Here is a 23,330-nt window from a genome sequence, read left to right as displayed (position 1 = left end):
AATATTTTGTGTTTTTAGGGGATTTTATGGTATTAAATTATATATACGCTGTAATATAATCCGTTTATTCACTTTTTGAGCACCTGAAAATGAAATTTATTCATATATTTTAAATGCTTTAGAGCACAGACTTAATTTTCATGAATTAATCTCTTTTCAAAAAAAACACTTGGCAAATTATTGCTGAAGTGAAAAAAGTTTTAAAAAGTTAACTTAAAGAAACAGAATTTTAAGTTTAAGAAAAATGCACAAAAGTAGTATTTTCAATTTTATATTAAATGTATATTTTCAAACACATTTTACTCTAAAACAAGTTGTGTTCCAAATTTGAGCTTGATATCTCAAAAAATGAGCCTTCAGTAAGATTTTGTTTGGCCGCAGTACCAAAAGTTATCACTAGATTAAATTCATCCCCTTCCATTTATTTCCAGTGTGCTCATTTTTGACTGCAAGGAGCACAAGTGTTTTTTCAGGACCATTTAACCTTTTCAAATCCATGAGTTTTTTTGTGTGTGTGTTCACATAGCAGGTGCCTAAACCTTTACCAAGTTTCATGCCATTCCGATGAAGTAAAAAGTAAAATAATAATAATAAAAAAAATACAATTTTCAGAGCACAAGAGGGTTAAAATGTTACAAAAGATTTAATTGGAATTTAATGGAAGTATTTGATGAGAAATTTTGAGTTCTTTTTGAGATCTTTGACTTTTGATTGCAGACATTGGTAACAACATTTGAGGCATGAGATTACTAGGTTCTGTTTCTCAAAAAAAAAAAAGAAAGAAAAAAAAGGATTGAATTGATTCAATCTCCATTTAATCTCTTACCTTTCTATAGGAAGTAGTGGAGATATTAGAGAGATCTCATTTGATATTTTTATTTCTTAAGTACTATATTCTGAGACATGTGCATCATGTTTCTTTCTGTGTGTATCAAACAAAGCACTATCACACTTGACACATTTTCATTTGGACTATGTCCATTACTCCATCCCGATCAGTATTACTTACTGTGATTCTTTGAATGAATGAAAGCCTGGAAACAGATTTCAGAGCACTCACAGAGTTCAAGATCCTTTTCACAGTGTAGAAAGGCAATCCATGCTTATTATATCCTCTGCTAATGTTGAGAAGAAAAAAGGCGGAAGGCATTTCCATGCCCTGTTTTTCTCTCCCTATCTCTGTGAGTCTAGCGAGACTGAATCTATATGAGGGAACATTAATTAAAAGGATATACAGAGAAGAACAGCCGTGTGAGATAGAACCTTTCCTCTTGAATTTGGATGAGAAACTTTGACAGCTTTTCATCTTCGTCTCTGGCTTACCCAGCCATCCCCTCTTCTTTTCCTCTCCATCTGTTTTCTTTTCTACTTAGAGTTTGCGATAGAGACATTTTTGCTTCTCTATTTTTTTTATTATTATTTTTTTACATTCTCCTGTGTCGTTAATTCATTTTTCTACATTGTTTTTATACAGGAATATCCCATGTCTCACCTTGAAATGTCAATCAACACAGTTGAATTTCAGTCATATACAGATTTAGCACTACAATGGCAAAAATTTAAATGACTTAATAGTTATATGGACTACTTTTATGATAATGTAATGACTCTTTTATGCTGTTTTTGTCATTTTTGGAGCCTGACAGACTCCGTTCTCATTCACTTTAAGTATATTGAAAAGAGTAACTATTCTTTCAAATATTGGTATTCTTCAAATATTCACTTTTTGTGCTCCGCAAAAGAAAGAAAGTAATACGGTTTGGAATGAAGTGATTAAAATAATGACTGAATTTTCTTTTTTGTGATGAACTATTCTTATAAATCACTTTTGCTTTGTCCTGCAATGCTAAAGAAGGACAGGGTTGACAGCAATAGAGCTCAGAAGTTCCTGAAAGTAAAAGTGCCATTCAAGTTCTCCAAAATGTAATACGTTTTTATAAAGGTTTAGAATTTGATAAAATTATTAAGAATACAGAAAAAACTCAAAGAGTGATTTAATTCACAGCTCTTAATGGCATTAGCAGCTCTTTCATTCCTTTATAAGTACACAATCTCGAACCTTTGTCCTTTTCCCCAATTTTCTGACAGTTTTGTGGCTTTGAATTTATAGGTTGATTTGGTTTGGTTCAGCTCCTTATTGAGGAGTTCTGGAAAAGTCTTTGGAGACAAATACAAACCCAGGCCTCTGTGAAAGGGGACGGTAACTTTATAGGTCTGCATTAGTAAATGTAAAACATGGGAACAATGGCTGATTCTTTGATGAAAAGGAATGAAAGGAGAGGCTATTGATTATATGATGATGGTGGATATGAAACTTCTTGCCCTTCAGCTTTATTTTGATTGCGTAGTGTCACATGAGACTGTGAGCTGGTTAATTATCTAGAATCAATAGTTCAGCCATAACCCAATAACAAAATCCCACTAGAGAGACCAGGACAATACACTTATGGATTATGCATGAGCTTTTTAAGTTGTATTATAGACTTAAAAAGCCAAAACCTCTAATAATGATAAATTAGTAGAGCTAGATCCTTGCAAAAACAATCGGCGTGACCTAAGAGTTTGAATCAATGAGTCAACAGACATTGTTTAAACTTGCTCATCTGTGCATTTTCCTTTTTCAGGTCTTGAGGGACCGGATCTCAAACAGTATGGCATGGATACATTGTTTATGATATTGGGATATTAATAGCGTTACGTAATTCCCCAGCTTCCAGTCTCTTCTGTCTCCTGTCCTTGTTTACAGCCCCAGTCCTCCAGCTTTGTTTGTGGCAGCGAATGTCAATCATCTGTCAGATGTAGAATAGCGTTGTAGCGGGGAGATCAAGGTTTCAGATCAGGCCTTTTGCTTTTTCAGACTTTGAATTTGTTTGAGAGTTAAATGGTAGGAGCGGAATGTATGCTAATGCTAGCTATAATTTGAAAGGGTTAGTTCACCCAAAAATGAAAATTCTGTCTTTAATTACTCACCCTCATGTTGTCCCAAACCCGTAAGTATTTTGTTCATCTTCAGAAAACAAATTAGGATCTTTTTAATGAAATCTGAGATATTTTTGTCCCTCCATTGACAGCCTATGCAACTACCACTTTTAAGCCCCAGAAAGGTAGTAAAGACATCATTAAAGTAATCCATGTGACTCCAGTAGTTTAACCTCAATTTTAAGTGATTTGTTTGTGCAAAAAAAAACATAATTTACCACTTCATTTACAAAATATTAATCTCCACGCACATTCACGAGAGCACCACAATGCATGCGTGTTGTGTTGATGCAAGAGCACATGTTGCATGAACGTGTGTTGGAGATTATTATTTTGTAAATAAAGTGCTAAATTGTTTTTTGCTTAAACAAAGCACTCGTGTTGCTTCATAAAATTGAGGTTAATCAACTGGAGTCACATGCACTGTAAAAAAAAAAAATCCCTGTAAAATTTACGGTAAAAAAAACAGCAGCTGTGGTTGCTAGAACTTTACCATAAAACTACGGTAACAACATTTTAGGTTTTACGGGACAGCACTTAATTTACTGTCTGTTGTACAGTTCAAAACCGTATAATTAAAAGGTTTATATTGTAATAATTAAATACATTTATTTTGCACACTGTAAAAAAATTCAGTTACATTTACGGTAAAAAAAAAAAAAAAAACTTTTTCATTAACTGATATGTTAATTTACCAACCTATTGAAGTATGAATGTCTGTTTTGTACCTTTGTAATACACTGACCACCAAACAGTGGTGATGAGAGTCACATGATGAATCAAAGTTCATCACAAGCAGCTTTTCCACAAGCTGAGAAGAACAATGCAAATATATAGAAATTTTGAAAATGTTATAAACAACAATTTAGCAACATTAGATGTAACATAAAACCTAATGTAAATAATTGATTAGAAAAGAGTTATTTCAACGAAAATACATCAAATGTGAAGTGTCACACAGAGAATTGTGGGAATGCCAACAATGAAGTTTTTCACTGTAAATTATAAATGACTTATTTTCATTTCCGAAAACTTAAATTTAATGGTATTTTACTGTAAAATTATATTAAATGTACCGTTAGATCTATTAGTTATTCACTACCGTTCAAAAGTTGTTGTTTTTTTTAATGTTTTAAAAGAAGTATCTTCTGCTCACCAAGCCTGCATTTATTTGATTAAAAATACAAACAAAAACAGTAATATTGTGAAATATTATTTCACAGTTTTCTGTCAATATACAGTAAAGTGTAATTTACTCCTGTGATCAAAGCTGAATTTTCAGCATCATTACTCCAGTCTTCAGTGTCACATGATCCTTCAGAAATCAATCTAATATGATGATTTGATTCTCAAGAAACATTTATGATTATTATCAATGTTGAAAACAGTTATTTACATTTTTATTTCATGATGCTATGATGAATAGAAAGTTCAAAAGAACAGCATTTGTCTGAAATCTAAATCTTTTGTAACATTAAACACTACCGTTCAAAAGTTTGGGGTCAGTAAGAATTTTAATTTTATTTTTGGGGGATAGAAATAAAATTAATCAATACTTTTATTAACTGATCAAAAGTTATAGTAAAGACAATTATAATGTTAGAACATATTCTATTTTAAATAAATGCTGTTCTTTTGAACTTTCTATTCATCAAAGAATTTTGAAAAAAAATTTGTACACAACTGTTTTGAACATTGATAATAATAATGAATGTTTCTTGAGCATCAAATCATCAAATCAGATCAGGATCATGTGACACTGAAGATTGGAGTAATGATGCTGAAAATTCAGCTTTGATCACAGGAATTAGTGACACTTTACTGTATATTGACATAGAAAACAGCTGTTTTAAATTGGAATAATATTTCACAATATTACTGTTTTTGTTTGTATTTTTAATGAAATAAATGCAGGCTTGGTGAGCAGAAGATACTTCTTTTAAAACATTAAAAAATCTTACTGACCCCAAACTTTTGAACGGTAGTGTATATAGTACGAAAACTTTCTGTAGACCAATTAACTGTTTTTTACCATAGCATTTTTACAGTCTGTTGCCGTTAAAATCATTATCATTTTTTACAGTGTGGATTACTTTGATGATCTCTTTACTACCTTTCTGGTGCTTGAAAGTGGTAGTTGCGTAGGCTGTCAATGGAGGGACAGAAATTTAATTAATTTAGTTTTAAAAAAATCTTCATTTGTGTTCTGAAGATGAACAAATGTCTTACAGGTTTGGAACGACATGAGGGTGAGTAACTATTGACAGAATTTTCATTATTGGGTGAACTAACCCTTTTAAGAGAGAATTTTAGTCACAATATAGACTGAAATCTATCAGAAGTAGATTAGATGTTACAGCCCGACTGTGTCATACAGGTGTTGAAAGCCTTTGTCTGTGAGAAACAGATGGTGAGAGAGATATTCAGTAAAAGTGGAAGAACAGAGATGTCCCTGATGTCCCAGACTCTTTGAGTACACGTAGACCACTAATGGTCTCTTTTTTTAGAGGGGAGCAGTTGTCCGACTTTTGTTTGTGATTGCTACAAACTTAATTTATACAAATATCATTTCTGTCCAACCTGGTGATCAATCATCTTATATTTTTGCGCTTCAAACCATTTCTGATTTACATATTCATCACTTCACTTTAAAATATTCATCAGCTTAATGAATATTGATGTAACATTTGACTACTGTTAACTACACCCTGCCTGAAGTGAAAGCAACACATGCTGGCTACAGTTTCGACACAGCAATGGGTCTTTTAAGGGTTTGGAAAGAATACAATTATCAAAATAATGCATGTAGGATGCCTTTGACAAATGTATTTTACATTCTTGCATTTGGTAGATGTTGATGTTGTACGTCCACAATGTAGGGTGAATTCAGGTTGACTGGGATACTTTTTACCATTGAAATGACTGCAAAAGTGCCCCAATCAACCTGAATTCAGCCATACTCAGTATCCCAAAGTGAGTCTCTTTTTGTTTTTTGTTTTTTGTATATTCCTGGTATAAAAATGCATGATTCGATTAGTGTGATTTAGTGCTGGTAAGATTTTAATGAAAAGATCACAAGATCACACAGATTTGCCTCAATAGGAGGTTTAATAACTCTGTTGGGGGCTCCTTAAGTTTGATTGAAATTAAGCAAGCTTTGCTAGCTTTGATGAGGAGTGTGTTTGTGTGTGTTCAGAGTAAGTGTTAAAATCAGTGAGTAACAAGGGTAAAAACTGAGGAGAGGAAGGAGGAAAAGTGTCAGTGGGTGGACACAGCTCTTTAATCTTAGTGTCTATGGATAACCTGTTCTTAGCTTTTCAACTTTTCCTTTTATTTGCTCTCTCTCTTTCTTTCTCTCCCCTTCCAATCTTTCTCTTTACTTTTGATAATATACAGGTAGCCAGCCATTATCACACAATACATCCCAGCATGAACTGAAATAAAATAAATCAATGCACATGAAATATTAATTAGAGTAGAAATTATTATATGGCTGTCGATATAGTATGGATGGATGGTTTGTTTGTTGGTTGGTTGTTTGCATGGATGGATGGATGGATGGTTTAGATCGATGATAGAGCTGAATTTTCAGCATCATTACTCCAGTCTTCAGTGTCACATGATCCTTCAGAAATCATTCTAATATGCTGATTTGCTGCTCAAGAAACATTTATTATTGCTATCAATGTTAAAAACAGTTGTGCTGATTCATATTTTTTATAAAAACCATGATAACCGTGATATACATTTTTCACAGGATTCTTAGATTCTGCTGTCACTTTTGAAGTTTGTCCTTGCTGAATAAAAGTATTAATTTCTTGAACACACAAAAATATTCCAAACTTTTGTGTCTTTCAGGTTGAAAAGTGCTGGGATCATTCTCCTTTGGAGTTTTTGTCTTATGAAGTGGTTGGATTGAAAGAACTTTTATTCGAAGACGTTTATTCTTTTTCTTTTATCATTCTGTCTGTGTGTCTCTTAGGAAAGGAAATTGTGTGCGCATCCATTTCTAGAGATCTACCGAGGGGGGATGATCCACTATATGACACCGTTGGCTCGGCAGGGTGATTTCTATGTTCCTGAAGTTAGAGAGGCCCAAAGATGGTTACTGGGAAATGAGTCCGAAGAGGACAGGAGGACGGACATCACAGGTATACTAATGAATGTTTTCTTATTGATGCTTTTTTATCTACAGTAACTCACTGTACACTGAATAGAAGTTTAGCAAAGACTTCTGCACACGTATTTTGACTAAGAACTGCCCATTTAGACAGGAAGAGACAGTCTAACTGACATGTAAGATACCAAACATAGTTTAACCATGACGTTAGTACAAACTTTTTGGCTCCCAGCCAGGATTTTTAACCCTCCCCCTGTCAGTTGAGCACTAATAGTAGCCTATTGTCAATTTAACAAGTTCAGATTTAGTGCGACGAGTGTATTTCCGTGGTTGACATTTTGCATGAAAGTCTTTTAATAGGCATTAACCACCACCTGATGGAGTTTTGATATGGACGTGTCATACTGGCTGAACTCGCCTACACCTGCTCTAGTGATAATGAGACACAATCTGTGTGCGTGAATGGCGTATTGCCCTGGTTAGACCAAAGCCCAGAGGTACCGCCGAGCAAATATGAAACACGGGAGAGCTGTTTGTGAGGGGTGTGTTGTCCACACCAGCTGTCCTGGACGGCATGTGTGAGTCCTAGTGATGCCTGTTCCACCTGTTAGTCTGTTACCTTGAAACAAACACATTATAATAACTATAATATATGATAGAGGAAGAAGATTAAAGCAGAGAAGATGGAAGATTAAAGGACAAATTTGAAGCCTGCTGGTTTATTGGGTCTTAATGTACTACTAAATTGAATATGTTTTACAGCATGTCTCATTCCTACTGTCCTGTTCAAATGCACGTTTGATCTTCCAGCGGGAGATCAGACCCTCAAAACTAGAACAAAGTTAGTTGCTAGTTGGCTTGTAACTTTGGTCTGAATCAGAAATCATGTTGAACATGCACTATAAATCTCTTTATTAATAATAAACATTGCTAAATATATTGGTAACACTTCACAATGAGGTTTAATTCATTAACATTAGTTGGCTAAATTAGTTAACAAGAACTAACAATGAACAATAGTTCTACAGCATTTATTAATCTTAGTTAATGTTAATCTCAGCATTTACTAATTCATTAAGATCAAAAGTTGTATTTGTTAACAATAGTTAATACACAGTGAACTAACTTGAACATTTTTATTAGGTATAAGGTTAATAAATGCTGTAAAAAAATATCGCTTATTGTTAGTTCATGTTAATGCGTTAACTACAGTGGCATGAAAAAGTATGTGAACCCCTTGCAGAATCTGTGAAAATGAGAATTATTTTAATAAAATAAGAGGGATAATAAAAAATGCATGTTATTTTTTTGTTTAGGACTGTCCTGAGTAAGATTTTTTACATAAAAGATGTTTGCATTTAGTTCACAAGACAAAACAATAGCTGAATTGATTAAAATAACCCCATTCATAAGTATGTGAACCATTGATTCTCAATACTGTGTGTGGTTACCTGATGATCCACGACTGTTTTTATGTTTTGTGATGGTTGTTCATGAGTCTCTTGTTTGTCCTGAGCAGTTAAACTGAGCTCTGTTCTTCAGAAAAATCCTCCAGCTCCTGCAGATTCATCAGTTTTCAAGCATTTTTGCATATTTGAACCCTTTCCAGCAGTGACTTTCAGCAGATCTGTGTTTTCTGAGGACAACTGAGGGACTCAAACTATTAAAAAAGGTTCAAACATTCACTGATGCTCCAGAAGGAAACACGATGCATTAAGAGTCGGGTGTGAAAACTTTTGAACAGGATGAAGATGTCACAATTTTTCTTATTTTGTTCAAATATCATTGTTTTTCATTTAGTATTGCCCTTCGGAACCAACAGAAGATACCTGTATGTTTCCCTGCAGAAAAATTAAGTACAATTTACCTTGATATTTGAATTCAGAAGTTTTCACCCCTCGGCTCTTAATGCATCGTGTTTCCTTCTGGAGCATCAGTGAATGTTTGAACCTTTTTTAATAGTTGAGTTTGAGTCCCTCAATTGTCCTCAGTGTGAAAAGATAAATCTCAAACTCATACAGCCACTGCTGGAAAGGGTTAAAATATGCAAAACTGCTTGAAAACTGATGAATCTGCAGGAGCTGGAGGATTTTTCTGAAGAACAGAGCTCAGTTTAACTGCTCAGGACAAACAAGAGACTCATGAACAACCATCACAAAACATAAAAACAGTCATGGATCATCAGGTAACCACACACAGTATTGAGAATCAATGGTTCACATACTTATGAATGGGGTTATTTTAATAAATTCAGCTATTGTTTTGTCTTGTGAACTAAATGCAAACATCTTTTATGTAAAAAATCTTACTCAGGACAGTCCTAAACAAAAAAATAACATGCATTTTTTATTATCCCTCTTATTTTATTAAAATAATTCTCATTTTCACAGATTCTGCAAGGGGTTCACATACTTTTTCATGCCACTGTGAAGAAAACTTATTATAATGTGTTACAAATATATTTTCAATATTGGCTTATTATAAAAGCAACATCAAATACTGTTTCTATAAGTATTTTAGGAATAAGTTAAAGGAAAATTTGTCATCAGTTTGTCGTCAAATTGTCTTTTTTTTTTTTCTCATTCAGTGAAAGACTATGAGGTCCAATGTGGTTTTTAACACCAATTGTTCATTTTTTGGACAAAAAAAGTATACAGTTATTCCACCAGAATGACAAATGTGCTGTTTACACAAGCAGTTGCGTTCCATCTTTTTACCAGTTAGATATCATTCATGCACCAGTATCAAAATACCGGTAAACTCTGTGATGCCAATCATTGAAACTGACCTTTAAACGCTGAGCTGTTTTCTTCAGCCACCTGGATGAGGAGAAGCACTTTAGTTTAATTTTAGTTACTTTTTTTTACTTCTGAGTGGCGGCCGTAAGGGGATAATCACACAGAACGCGATTTTGTTCGTAAAAACACGAGACACATTATAGTTACTACTATAGTACTGCAGTTATAGGACACAATAGTAACTGCAGAGTCGCAGCACTGATGAATGAAAAAGAGGACAGTCTCGAGCACGAGGTGTAATGGACTGACGTCCATCTAACGCACGTTTACATAGAGAAAAACAGTTAAAAGCAACGTAACTTACCGTAAACCGCTCCAACAGAGCTTTATGATTGGCCCAAAGCAAACATGCTCATATCTGTGATCTTCATTCTTTGTTCACACACAGCATCATACCGGTAATTTACTGGTAATGTTACAACTTCTCAAACCGGGAAATTGCCAGAATTGTTTTTCCAGTATTTTTTAATAAAAGTTCTGTTTACACATGATCTCTAAATGATAATTTACCAATAAATACTGTATGTGTGAAAGAGGCTAAAGCAGTAACCCTGATTTGACTTTATTTTCCATATAGAAATATGAAAATATGTCAAACCCAACTGAATAAATTCAAGGTGCACATTTTCATTACACAAAGCGCTTTGTCTTTTACCATAAGCGAGTCTCTTTTGAACTTCGCTATTTGAATGTGCGTGTGCCACTCAAACCAACAACAGATAAAGGAGCAAACAATCATCTAAATCAGACTGTAATCTTTGCAGTCTGGTGATCATTCAGCATCAAACCATGAGTACAGTATCAAACGATGTGTCGGAAGGGATTATAATGCAGGTTATAAAGCGTTTTCTTCTTATCATGTAAGCACATGTTATCAATTTGAGAACACCAATGAATAAGAATATTTACCGATGAATGTACTATATACCAAATGTAATGCTGAAAATAATGCTGCATGAGCCATTTATGTTATGGTCTGAAAATCTACATAGAGGCTTTTGAGTTTTTGCAAATTCCAAATTTGAGTCTGGAATTTTGAAATGGAAAATGGCTTTTACAGTTTTATTTCTGTCAGTTTTGTCTAACTGTCTTCTTAGTACCTAAATAAACATGTCCTTATGATTAGCGCACAGTATTCTGAAGAAAAAAAAATGACACTTTTTTTTTTTTTTTTTTTTTTTTTTTGAAATGGTTTTCAACTTTTAATGAGCAGAAGTCTGCCTGTAGTGACACAAAGTGCAGAGAACAGATGTGAACAGAAGACAACAGATTTTCTAGTCCTTGATTTTGAAGTACTTCTGGTTGTCTCCGAGCAGATGTCTGCGCTGTGTTTTGAAATTGCCTGGGATGTTTCACTGCAGTTGTAAAGTCAGAAATGACTGACCATTTAATTATTAATATGCACTATCATCTCATTTTGAAGATTGAGTTAAATTGTAATAATTCACAAAAAAAAAAAACATAACTTAATGTCATCTTTCAGCGCTGTGTCAGCTCCGCATTTCTAAGCGGATATCGCAAATGATGTTGTCAAGTGATGTTTTAGTTGTCATGCTGAAGAAATGGCTGTGTTTTTGCTGAAGTGGTGTGAAGCTGACCTCGCTGCTCAGATTTAAGCATTCAACATCTGTTCGCTGGTGAAAGATGCTGTTCACGAAACGGCTACAAAATGAATTTTGTCAAAGTGGCATATTGCACTGAAATGTGCTTTAAATGGCAGGGCCTGTGTGTGGGCTGTGTGGGTGGAGTGCCGTCACATATGGGAAACCAAGGGCAATTGTAACACCTTACATGTCTTTAAACACAAAAGAGTAATCACCAGTAGCATAAACTCACTAAGGTTCTCGCTTTGCTTGAGAAAAAGATGTGATTGCATTACTTTGTGACAAAAACAAATTTGAGATATACAAATTGGTTTTCATTTTGACCATTCTTGCAATTGTTCAAATCTGTTCTTCTTTTCTGTTTGGATGCCTTTGAATCCAAATTACTACCTATTTTAACTAACGACTGTTGGTTAACATGAATAATTATCTCTGGTCTCTGGTAGCAGATTTTGTGAGGTCAGAGTAACTGTATCGCTAGTTATAAAATAAAAATTGCATGACTAAATTGAAAGATTTAGTCGAAAACCTTTAAGTAATCAACATTATTTCATAATTGAAAACTGTCCTTGAATTATCACCTAATCACTATATTTTAATGAAAAGATCTAGCATATTTCAAATCATTAAAATGCATTACTTATAATGTGTGCTTTAAAAAATAATAATAATACTTTTTTATTTAAGTTGCGCCTTTCAAGAACCCAAGGGCTCATATTATTCCTGATCGTTAAAAGAATTAGAATTACCATATAAAGGTGACTTAAAACTATTTTAAGCGATTTTTAATATCAAATATTATTACAATTTTTAATGTTATTTTATTAGATAATATTTGATTTTCTCACACTCTTAAAATGTATGCTTTAAAAGTATTTTTTTCCAGACTGCTAAAAGAATTAGGACCATATAAAGGTAAAAACAATTTTAAGCAATTTTTAATATCGTTAGCCTCATAGCATAATTGTCCAGATCATATTTCAAAGGCAGATATCACAATTTGGCCAAAAAATGACTTAGGCAATTATGCTATGAGGCTAATGATATAAAATATGATATTTAGATAAGTTACAGTGCATTAATGTATTTTGTTTTTCCAGTTTGTTTCAGTTGACCCGAACACCAAATTCACTAAACACTAAATATGCAGAAATAATTCTGTTGTAAATATTTAAATTAAGTCATTGACTTTCTTTTTAGTGAAAACATCCATCCATTCTATGTAAATTAGGCTCATTATATAGATTGCGCATATTCACAAAACTCAGCATTATTTGCATGGTGCAGTTAATGCCATTTTCTGCAGAAAACGATGGTAAACAAAATTTTAAAAGAGATGAGCCTAATTCATTTCACCTCAGAACATTAAAGTGCCCCTATTATGCTTTTTTTTAATATTACTTTTCATGCAGTGTGTAATATAGCTGTTTGTGAATGTAAAATGTCTACAAAGTTTTAAAGATCAAAGTTCACAACAAATAAACAAATTGTTTCCTAAATGAAAGAATTGATTCTTAACTGCCAAAATGAGTCGTTGGCAATTCCATTCTTACTTCTTTTTACATACATATGTAAAAATGCAGCAAATTTGCATAATGTACGCCTATGGCCTTCATTGGCTACCAGTGAATGACGTCTACTTTAACCTGCCCTCAAACACTGTAGTTGTAGCTGAGACTGGAAGAGTCTGCTTTGTGTTATCGACATGTCGAGAAGACGCTGTTTTCAGCGCTGTGAATCCACTTTGCATGCACTTAAAAAGGATGAGGACTCAAGCTCATATTTACCGAAAAATTAACATGTTTCCTTTCTGTCTCACGCTGTAAGCTGTAGATTAATCAGACTGGGCCCTCTGACCAATCAGAGCAGAGTAGGCTCGCAGAAAGGAGGGGTTTATTGTTCAAACAAACCATTTTCAGACTCTTTGGCAAAAGAGGTGATGCGTATATTATGAGAAATTTAAAGTCTTTTTTTGACCTTGGATGCATGTAAACTATTGTAGGAGACCTCTGAAACAAAATTAGGAATTTTTTAAAATAGCATAATAGGGGTGCTTTAAATTCAAGTTTTTCTAAATGTAAATATTTTAATTGTACAATTACTGTTGGCACATATAAATGTGTAAATGCACATATAAACAAATACCAAAAGACTGCAGGTTCCTTTGTAGTAGTTTGTGAGTTATTGAAAAAAAACTATAAAATGTTAGTTTCCCGTGGCCTCCGCTATGCATGCTGATGGCATATGAAGGACACTTTGTTCTCTCTCTCCGACGCTATCAATCTCTTCATCTTTATTTCTCTCTCTTTCACACACTCACTTCCCTGCCATCCCTCACTATCCCCCTTTCATCTAGTCTGTCCGTCCCTACTTACAAAAATGCCACGTTGACAGGAAGAGCAGGAGGCAGATAAACACTAAGTGAACGGTCATCTAATAGACACACAAAACATCCCTTCATCTTAGAAGCACTGACACAAGCAGAAAAAAAGCTGAGACTCAGGTGGTCCTGACACGTTTGTCACTCCGACACGCTGAGTGTGAGAGTGCGGGGTCTCCTTCACAAGCAGCATGAGCGCACGCACATCTCAGTGAAACTCACCTCTCTCAATCTGTTAGTCTGTCTGTCCTCTCTCATACTGTCATTTACTGTGTGTGTGTGTCTAAAACTCGTGATACAGAAGATTAATTAAATAGCTACAAACCATTTTGCTTCCTGTCTTAAAGGGATAGTTCACCCAAAAATGAAAATTTGATGTTTATCTGCTTACCCCCAGCGCATCCAAGATGTAGGTGACTTTGTTTCTTCAGTAGAACACAAATGATGATTTTTAACTAACCGTTGCTGTCTGACAGTCGTATAATGCATGGCAATGGGAACACCATCTATAAGAGTAAAAAAAAAAAACATGCACAGACAAATCCAAATTAAACCCTGTGGCTCGTGACGACACATTGATGTCCTAAGACACGAAACGATGTGTTAACAGTGTTTGTATAATTTTTTACCTCTAATACACCACTATGTCCAAATGCCCTGCGCATCCGGTTAGTGAGGTCTGAATGCGCTCTGACAACGAAAGTGATGTCTCGCACTCATTGAAGCAAAGTGCAAGACATCATTTCTGTCATCAGAATGCGTTTTCTGACCTCACTAACCGGATGCTCAAGGCATCTTGGATGCAGATAAGCAGATAAACATCAAATTTTCATTTTTTGGGTTAAATATCTACTGTGGCCCAGTAGTGCACAACACAACGAAATTATAAAAGCAAACATAAGTTCACAACACAACGGAAATGCTTCCGACCACTAGGAGGCTCTCAGAGCTCAGTAAAGTTAGTTGTCCTTGCCACTGTTCTATAAAGTCGACAGTCTTACAAAGATATTAATACCATGATTAGTTTTAAGTATGTAAACATTGTATATCGACATTAAATATTAATGAATAATCAACTACGTGCACAATAGCTTCATATTTATACCTGTGAATGATTTGACGCACTATCACGACGCATGATGAAGGGAACGTCTGCCAATTCCATCAAGTCGTTAAAACGTATAATTTGTATTCATTACAATGACTTTGTTTAACATTTAAATGCATACATGTTCAAATTCCAAAGCTTGTTAGTTCCTGTTGGCAAGACTGACAAGCTTTGGAATTTGAATATGTCTGTTTTTAAATGTTATAAGTAATTTTAATGAATACAAATTATACATTTTAACCACTTGGTGGAATTGGCAGACGTTCCCTTCATCATGCACCCTGGTAGCGCGTCAAATCATTCACAGGTATAAATATGAAGCTATTGTGCACGTAGGTGATTTTGAATTAATATTTCATGTCGATATACGGTGGTTACATACTGTTAAAACTAATCGTGGTATTGATATTGCTGCCGAATCTATAGAACAGTGGCAAGGAGAGCTCAGTAAAGTTAGCACTTTTTTTAAAACTTTAGTTAGTGTGTAATATTGCTGTTTCAGCATAAACAACATCTGCAAAGTTACAACACTCAAAGTTCAATGCAAAGGGAGATATTTTCTTGTACAGAAATTGCTACAGGACTAATACAAATGTCTGGTAGGGACTACAACAAGCTTCTTCCCAGGTTGGTGACATCACAAACCCCAAAATTTACATAAACCCTGCCCCCGAGAACACACAACAAAGGGGTGAGGCAATGTTGGGCTGCTTTAGAGAAGAGTTGTTGTTGTAGAGCATTGTTGTCATGCTGTCATTTTACACCGGACTGCTTCACAAACAAGGGTCAATTCAACACAAATTTTGCACAAAAGATTAACATGACGGCACATGCTAGTCGATCAACTACATAAATGTATCCACTAACCATTCAGAAACGTCCAGATGCATTCTAAAAGTTGTAACTTCATCTTGAGTCTCTCCATCAGTGTTGAACAATGTAAGGCTGAACACTGTTACTGACAATCATAATTTTGGCTGCGCGAGATTCTCCAGCTTTGTTGTTGAGCAACAGAAGCGTGAGCTGTTAAAGCTCCGTCCTCTTCTGGAAAGGGGGCCGGGAGCAGCAGCTCATTTGCATTTAAAGGGACACACACAAAAACTGTGTGTTTTTGCTCATATAATAAATGATCTGTGGGGTATTTTGAGCTGAAACTTAACAGACACATTCTGGGGACATACATTGTGAAGAGGGGCATAATAGGTCCCCTTTAATATTTGCTAACTCTCTATATTTTACATGTGTAAAGAAAATATTGAGTGAGTCCACCATGTTTCTATGTGTTTTTAAGATGTTTTTCAGGGTGTTTTTTGCATGTTGCTGTGTGGTTTCTAGGGTGTTCTGAAAAGTAAAATGAGTCTAAAGATTTACCACATTAACTTGTTGTATTCTTAATAATTAGATAAAGCAAGTAAAAAATGCATTGAAGGAGGGAAGTGAGGGATGCTGAGCTTTTTTGAAATGGTTCAGTAAACAACCACCAGTAATTAATGCTAAAAACAACTAAAAGGGCTGCAACTGTATAGCAGCTAGATTTGAACGGACAATCTAGTTATCTGCAAAGGCTTTTGTTCACACACTCCTATGCCAACACATGCAGTTCTCCAAACACCCTTGATCTCTTTTCCACAAACACACACACAACTGCTAATTAGCAAGTAGCACCAGTGCAGAAACAACCTGGAATGGCTGATTAAACAGAAGAGATCGAGTCTCTTTTTTACTTGGAAATGATAAGATGTTATTCGAGCTTTTGTATGCTAGCCATACAGGAGACTCTTTCATTTGCGGAGGTGCTGCTTGCTTACTGCGACACTATGGCGAAATTAATCACCTTTTGTGTTTGGTGTGGGCATGTAAACACACAGGTGCTGATTCCCACAGCGAGTGCAGTTCCGTGAGCCGCCTGCCCCCCTCGGACAGCCGGGACACCTCACCTGCCCCGTCCACCACCCGAACGCACTCGCACGGAGACAGAGACCGACACTGGGACTTTGAGCATGTGGAGAGAAGCGACACCTCCAGCGTTTCTTCCTTTGAGGAGCTGGACCTCGACCCGGACAGGACGGACAGGTGTGACCACACACCTCCACCCTTCACAGGAAGTGACAAAAACAACCTGCAGGGCCAAGACAGAGAGATGTTGGTTGAGGAAGAGTGAGAGAGTGAATGGAAAGAGGGAAATGTGAGAGAAGTGAATATAGTTGGTTTTAAAGGGATAGTTCACCCAAAAATGAAAATTCGGTCATTGTTCTTGTAGTTTCAAAAGCTGAATTACTTTTTGTAGAATCTTTACATGCTCTTAACAGCTTTCAAAATCCAAAAAGCTCCATAAATGTGGTCCATATGACTTGTTTACTCTATTCCAAGCAGTGTTATTTTAGTATTATTTATATACCATCATAGTATTTATTAATATTTTGAATGTTTTATTTTTAAATTTTCATTTTTAATTTTAGTTTATACTTTCATAAATGTTTCAGCAAATATTCATATTTTTTCAGCTTTATTTCAATTAACAAACTATTTTTAATAGTTTAAGCTAACAATACCAACACTGATTCTAAGTCTTCTGAAGCCATTTGATATAGGATTGTGTGAGGAATAAGATAATCTTGCCCTCTGAAAAAAATGAATGATGTTTTGGTTAAAATTATGTTCATTATCAGTGAATAACTGCTTTATTTTGGTCTGTTTCTCATTTAAAACTGTAGTATGGCTCCAGAAGACTTGGAATATAGTGCACTTTTATGGTGATTTTTTTTTTTTTTTTACCTTTTTAATTGACAACTATGAACTGTTGAAATTGTTCTTCAAAAAAAATGATCTACAGCAAAAAATAATGAGGTTGAGTAAATGAAATAATTTTCATTTTTGGGTGAACTATCTCTTTAAGTGGTATGATGTATTTGTGTGGAAAAACATGTTAAAATAGTCATTCTATTGATAAATTGACAAGTTGTTTAGTAAGAATTGTTTTCTATTGCGAAGGGAATCCGCAGGTACAGAATTGTGTCTGTAGACAAACAAATTGAACCAGGTAACCTGAATTTCTTGAAAGCATCTTCATAATTTTATTTAGTGCATCCTCATTAGTATTTCATTAGTGAATCTGTTGCTTGTTTGTTTGGTGTTGGTCATAAGTTCCTAATGACTGTAGTTAAAATGACATTGATGTTAGTGATTATTCATATGAATCTATGTAATGTTCAGCTTTCAATTATTTGAGTCTAATTTGTTATTCTCTATCCTCACATTCTGTCTTCTTCCTTCAGTAATTACTAATTTGTGCCCAAAGAAACTCCCAAAAGTGAAGAGTTCTGTGACTTGAATATTGATTCATCAAAGCCATATGTTCATAGACGAACTAAGTCTTTATTTTCACCAGAAACTGACAGATAACATTTCCTCACTCAGGAGACAAATGCAGCAGACTTGTTTGTTGTCTGCAATTACAGGTGTTTGGAGCACATAATTATATGATCATATTTTATCATATAAATTGTATTTGCATATACTTGATTTTCCACTGAGTTTACAAATTACACTTGATTAGTGTAAAATATTTTTTAACTAATGCATTGGTATTTTCTATATGTCAAATATTGATACATTTCCAGGTGTTACTCACTATAGACTTTTTGAATTACAGTTGATATCTTGAATGTTTATCCTTGAAAATGTTTCCGTTTAGTTCCAGGTTGTGCGAGTTCACACAAACGTCAGGACAAACTTGATATATTGTTAGTTTAGATAAAGTTTATAATATTTCATATCTATATCTGATTCAAATTCTTAATGATTTGTTTTGCTAGTTGTTGAGCAACTTAATAAACAGAATTAACAGAAAGAACTGTTTGTCTTTCTTCATAAATCTACACTTTTGGTGGTGTATTGCATGTTATACTTGCTCATAGTACTGCCAGTGTTATTTTAGTATAATTCATATACTGTTATATTATTATTTATATTTTGAATTATCCTTTATTTTTACATTTTCCTTTTAGTTTTAGTAATTGTATGTGCCATTTTTGTCATTTTTATTAGTTTGTTTTTTCAATAATTCTCTTTATCTTTAAATTATATATTTTTAGTTTAAGTAACTTAAGTATTTCAACTTGAACTTTTATTTCAGTTTAAACTTATTTTTCTTATTTTATTTTCATGGTTTTTAAGATTTAATTTTTTATTATTTTTCATTTCAGTTAAAATACATTGTTGTTGCCTGATGATCACACGATCGAAACGTTGCTAATAAAGAACATGTTTACTGTTTTGCAAGTTGATAGTGTGCGGGATTTTCTTGTTTTTTCATTTCAATTAAAAATATATATATTTTTAATAGTTTTAGGCCCTGAGAAACAGCCTTGGTTATTTGCCCTATAGTGACAAATAACTAAAAATCAATCCGTTTCAATAAACTTCAGATCTTTGATGTCTTGTTTCTTTATTGCCTTCCCGACAGACACAAACTACTCTAAATCTCTCTCTGTATTATGTCTGATACTGCTTTCTTTGTTTTCTTTAAACTCAAAACAATTGTCTGGTCTCCCAAGAGATCGATTTGTGTTGTGTCTGCACATTGAAGTGTATATGTACACAGTCAACTTCAAAGTGTCATCGATACTAGAGGCACTAATTGAAAATAATACATCACGACGCTGCCTCTTGAGACATCTTAGAAGTTTCAAAAGCGCACAGACATGGACAAGAGTATAAAATACTCCCACTTCTTGTTGGAGGTGGTGTTTGACTTTACCATATGACAACAACATATTCAGGTCACCATAAAATCAAAACTTACAGTTCTCGTTTTTTTGTTTGTAATGGAATGTTCAAGTATTTAATATAAATGATTTATCCGTGCACATCTTTTTTTTTTATTCATGTGCCCTCGTAATCTTTAATCAAAATAACTCCCCCTCCCTCTTGCAGCAACATCTCTTCTCTGATGATGTTTAGCGGCACGAGGGCGGGGCAACCTGTCACTCACATGAGATCGACCAATAGCAAACCACAACCATTCAATCAATTCCCCCTGGACGAAATCAAGTCAAGTTTTTTCTTGTTTGAGAAACTTTCACTCAGATATAATTCACAATATAGGGAAGAAAAGACTAACACCACTTCTGTTTCATGGCAACTTTAAAAGTAGTCCCCCGGTTTCACAGACAAGGCTTAGGCTAGTCCCAGCTGTTTCCACCGCAGGAACTTTCCTCAGGAACTAGGGACTTTGGGGTGGTACTCTGTGTGTTTCCACCGCAGGAACCAGGGTCTAAAAAAAGTTCTGGGTAAAAATTCCCCCCTCAAAAAGTCCCCTCTCGCGAGGCAGTACTTTGTCAAACGTTCAGTAACTTTCAGAGGTGAGTCTTGGGTGCTGAACATGCTGATTGGTTGAGTTCTCGCAGTATTTTGATTGGTTGACTCATTTTATTTCAACCACCATTTTTTAAAAGTCTGTTATGGTGCGAGCAGTAAGAGTTGTTCACTAATCGAATCAACAATAAAGTTTTAAAAATACAACCGATGGAACGACGACGTGCCTATATGTGGAGGACGAAATCCAGTGGGAACTGGAAAGTCGCGCACAGTCCTACGTCAACGGACTCTTCTTCACGGTACTTTAGACCGCGATGGAAAATCAGACAGCAACAGGTCTGGGGGAAAAAAGTTCCTGGGACAAATTGTTATGGTTAATTTCGGTGGAAATGAGGCTTAAAATGCATGTTTGAGCTAAAGCAACTTGCACTGACTTAAAATGTCAGTGCCATTGTTTTGTCTCAAGATGCGCACCATCTTGATGAATGTTTTTTTTTTTCTTTCTATGCCCTAATTGATCTAAGGCCTAATCTTGGCTTAGTCTAAGCCCTGACTGTGAAACCGGGCCAGTATGTTAGAGAAAATATATGCTATGTAGACACAATTTCAGTCCTTCAAGAAGTAATGTTTATTTCACAGACAACAAAGCCGAATATCTAGTTTACAAGCTACTATGTGCCTCAAACAGAACACATATCCTTCAAAGATGAACGTTTTGGCAAATCTAGACTAGTTAATGTTCCTCGATCCTCTTGCCCGTGACTTTGATTGATTGAGAACTTTTGACCCTGACCCAAACCTTCACAGAATCAGCTATTAGTTTCTGCAGCATTTTAGAGTGCACTCTGACTCAATTATTATGGCTGACCTATTTATAAACTTCACTTTCATGCTTACTTTACTTCCGAATTTAACAAATAGATGTTATTTTTGCATGAATGCTTCACAAGCTTCTTGTTATTTAGCATATCAATAGACAGTTTTACATGCTATTGCATCACGCAAACTTCGAAACAGTTTTTCCAGAGGGCTTGACCGCAGCTTTCAGATTGATCTAAAATTTGACAGATTTATACTACTGTATTTCCGTTTGGGAAAGTTTGGAGCAATTTCTGACAATTATCTGTAAGCATCCTTGCACTCCTCAAAACTTCATCCTGTTTGTCTCAATTCTCTGGATGTCTCTGCCATTATGATGTTCAACAGACCTCTGTTTCAAGGCAAAATTGGTCCCTTTGTGTTAGAGGTGGTTATTATATAATCTATTGCAAGTGTTTGCTGCTCTAATCACCACTGTGGGCATGTGCATTTCTCTCCACCGTCCTCTGAAAATATCCAAATTACTTGTGTGTATGGAAGACAAAGCAAGCTTTGTGCTCCCGTTGGTGTGTGTCTCTCCGTCAGCGACCAACCCCCTCCTGATTCCCCTTTAATTGGTTGAGAATCTGGGAGAACAGAACTTGGACAGCGCTCGAGGGGTCTTAACACAGTGTTCTGGAACTTGGATCTTGAGCACTGGCTTCTGCTGATGCATACTTACAGTATGAACTGACATTTCTCAGAGAGCCATCAGTACATTAAGTTTCGTTCTGTAATTATACCTTCTTTTGTGCTGTCTTGCACAGATGAATGGCCTCATCATTAAGCTCTTTCTTAATAGTTAGTTAGAATCCACCCTGCAAATCAGAACCTGCAAGTGGGCAGCATTCCCTTTGCGTTGGCATAAATGTCGCCTAAATGTAATTAGGCTTCTGTGCTGAATTGTAGAGGTTGTAAGGCTATAATTCTCTACATCTCATGTGGTTTAAAAAAAAAAAAAAAAAGTTTATATTTATGTTGAAATGCAATGATCTGGAGTTTTGCAAGGATTAATTATAGGCTTTATAAAAAATAAAACAAGCACTTTTCAAACAGAACATTTAATCAGAAACAAGTTCGATTTTCGTTGTTTTTAATTTTTTTTATTTCATATTACTCATTTTATGTTTCTACATTAATTCATTTAGGGCTACATATTCATTTTAAAATATTATTTCTGCAAATTAAATGCATTTATGCTGATTCTGTCATCCACGCCACTTTATATGTGTTATATATGACATCCAATTATAAACAACCTTTGTACTTGCGTCACTAAATATGCATACGCCGCGAAAATTTCGCCTTGTTTGGTTTCAGCGTCTGATGGAAACAGGTGCAATGTCGAAGCGACGATTAACTCTCTTCTATGTTTTACTGATGTTTATTTTTTATCTTTTTTTATTTTTGTAGTGTTTCAGACGAATAGATACGGAGTTACGTAGCGACATTTCTAAGTATTCAAAAATGCTGCGTGCTACCAGACAACCAATCATAAACTGCCAGCGCTTGCCTCATTAAATATTCAATAAGTCGCAGAAACTGTCACGCGCTTTTTAGTTTCAAGTAACGTCTGAGGGGAATACAAATGTGTCGATAAACTGCGTTTTACTTCTATTTATTTTATATATTTCATTTAATTGTTGGCTATTATACTGCAGAACACTTAAAACAACAGAAAGGATTTTCTTGATGACATTCATACGTTATAAAGCCTATATTTATACTTGACTCCGATTAAAAAGGCTCGCGTTCTCGTTGGGAGTGCTTGTAGTTTTAAAGAGTTTTATTACATTTTTGAAGGATATTACCAATCTTAACGTCAAATGTAAGCTATCAGAGAACTGTCTACCAATTAGGCTAACATTAATTACCAAGTATGGATGTACAAAACGGCACAAGATAATTAAAATGGGTCTTAGGTAAACAAATTCAAGCGAGAAAATCACTGCTGTGACTCCACCTATCTTCACAGATAGCAGCCAGATATGCGAGAGAGAGAGAGAGAGAGAGAGAGAGAGAGGTACACGGAGGGGGCGCAGGGGTTGCTGTTTCACCCGAACCTCACGAATGCATGAAGCTCGAACCTGAACACCAAGATCCACTATTTGAAATTAAAAACATCAAATCGTAGGGGTACCAACTATTTGTTACTGAGGCGCCA

At 35.0% G+C, this 23,330-nt stretch overlaps 1 protein-coding gene across 1 annotated transcript in view; it reads left to right on the top strand.

Annotated features, from left to right (window-relative positions):
* The window catches only part of LOC137021451 (testis-expressed protein 264 homolog), a 66,084-nt gene extending 47,073 nt beyond the window's left edge, over window positions 1–19,011 (top strand). The window contains exons 3-4 of the mRNA XM_067387898.1: window positions 6,962–7,130; window positions 16,858–19,011. Coding sequence (XP_067243999.1) covers window positions 6,962–7,130; window positions 16,858–17,150 — 462 coding nt within the window. The 3' untranslated portion in view covers window positions 17,151–19,011. The remainder of the gene's footprint in view (window positions 1–6,961; window positions 7,131–16,857) is intronic.
* The last annotated feature ends 4,319 nt before the right edge of the window (window positions 19,012–23,330 follow it).

The sequence above is a fragment of the Chanodichthys erythropterus genome, chromosome 6 (genome assembly GCF_024489055.1).
Source record: "Chanodichthys erythropterus isolate Z2021 chromosome 6, ASM2448905v1, whole genome shotgun sequence".
In the NCBI taxonomy this organism is placed as follows: domain Eukaryota; kingdom Metazoa; phylum Chordata; class Actinopteri; order Cypriniformes; family Xenocyprididae; genus Chanodichthys; species Chanodichthys erythropterus.
This window is presented reverse-complemented; position numbering and strand designations above follow the sequence as displayed.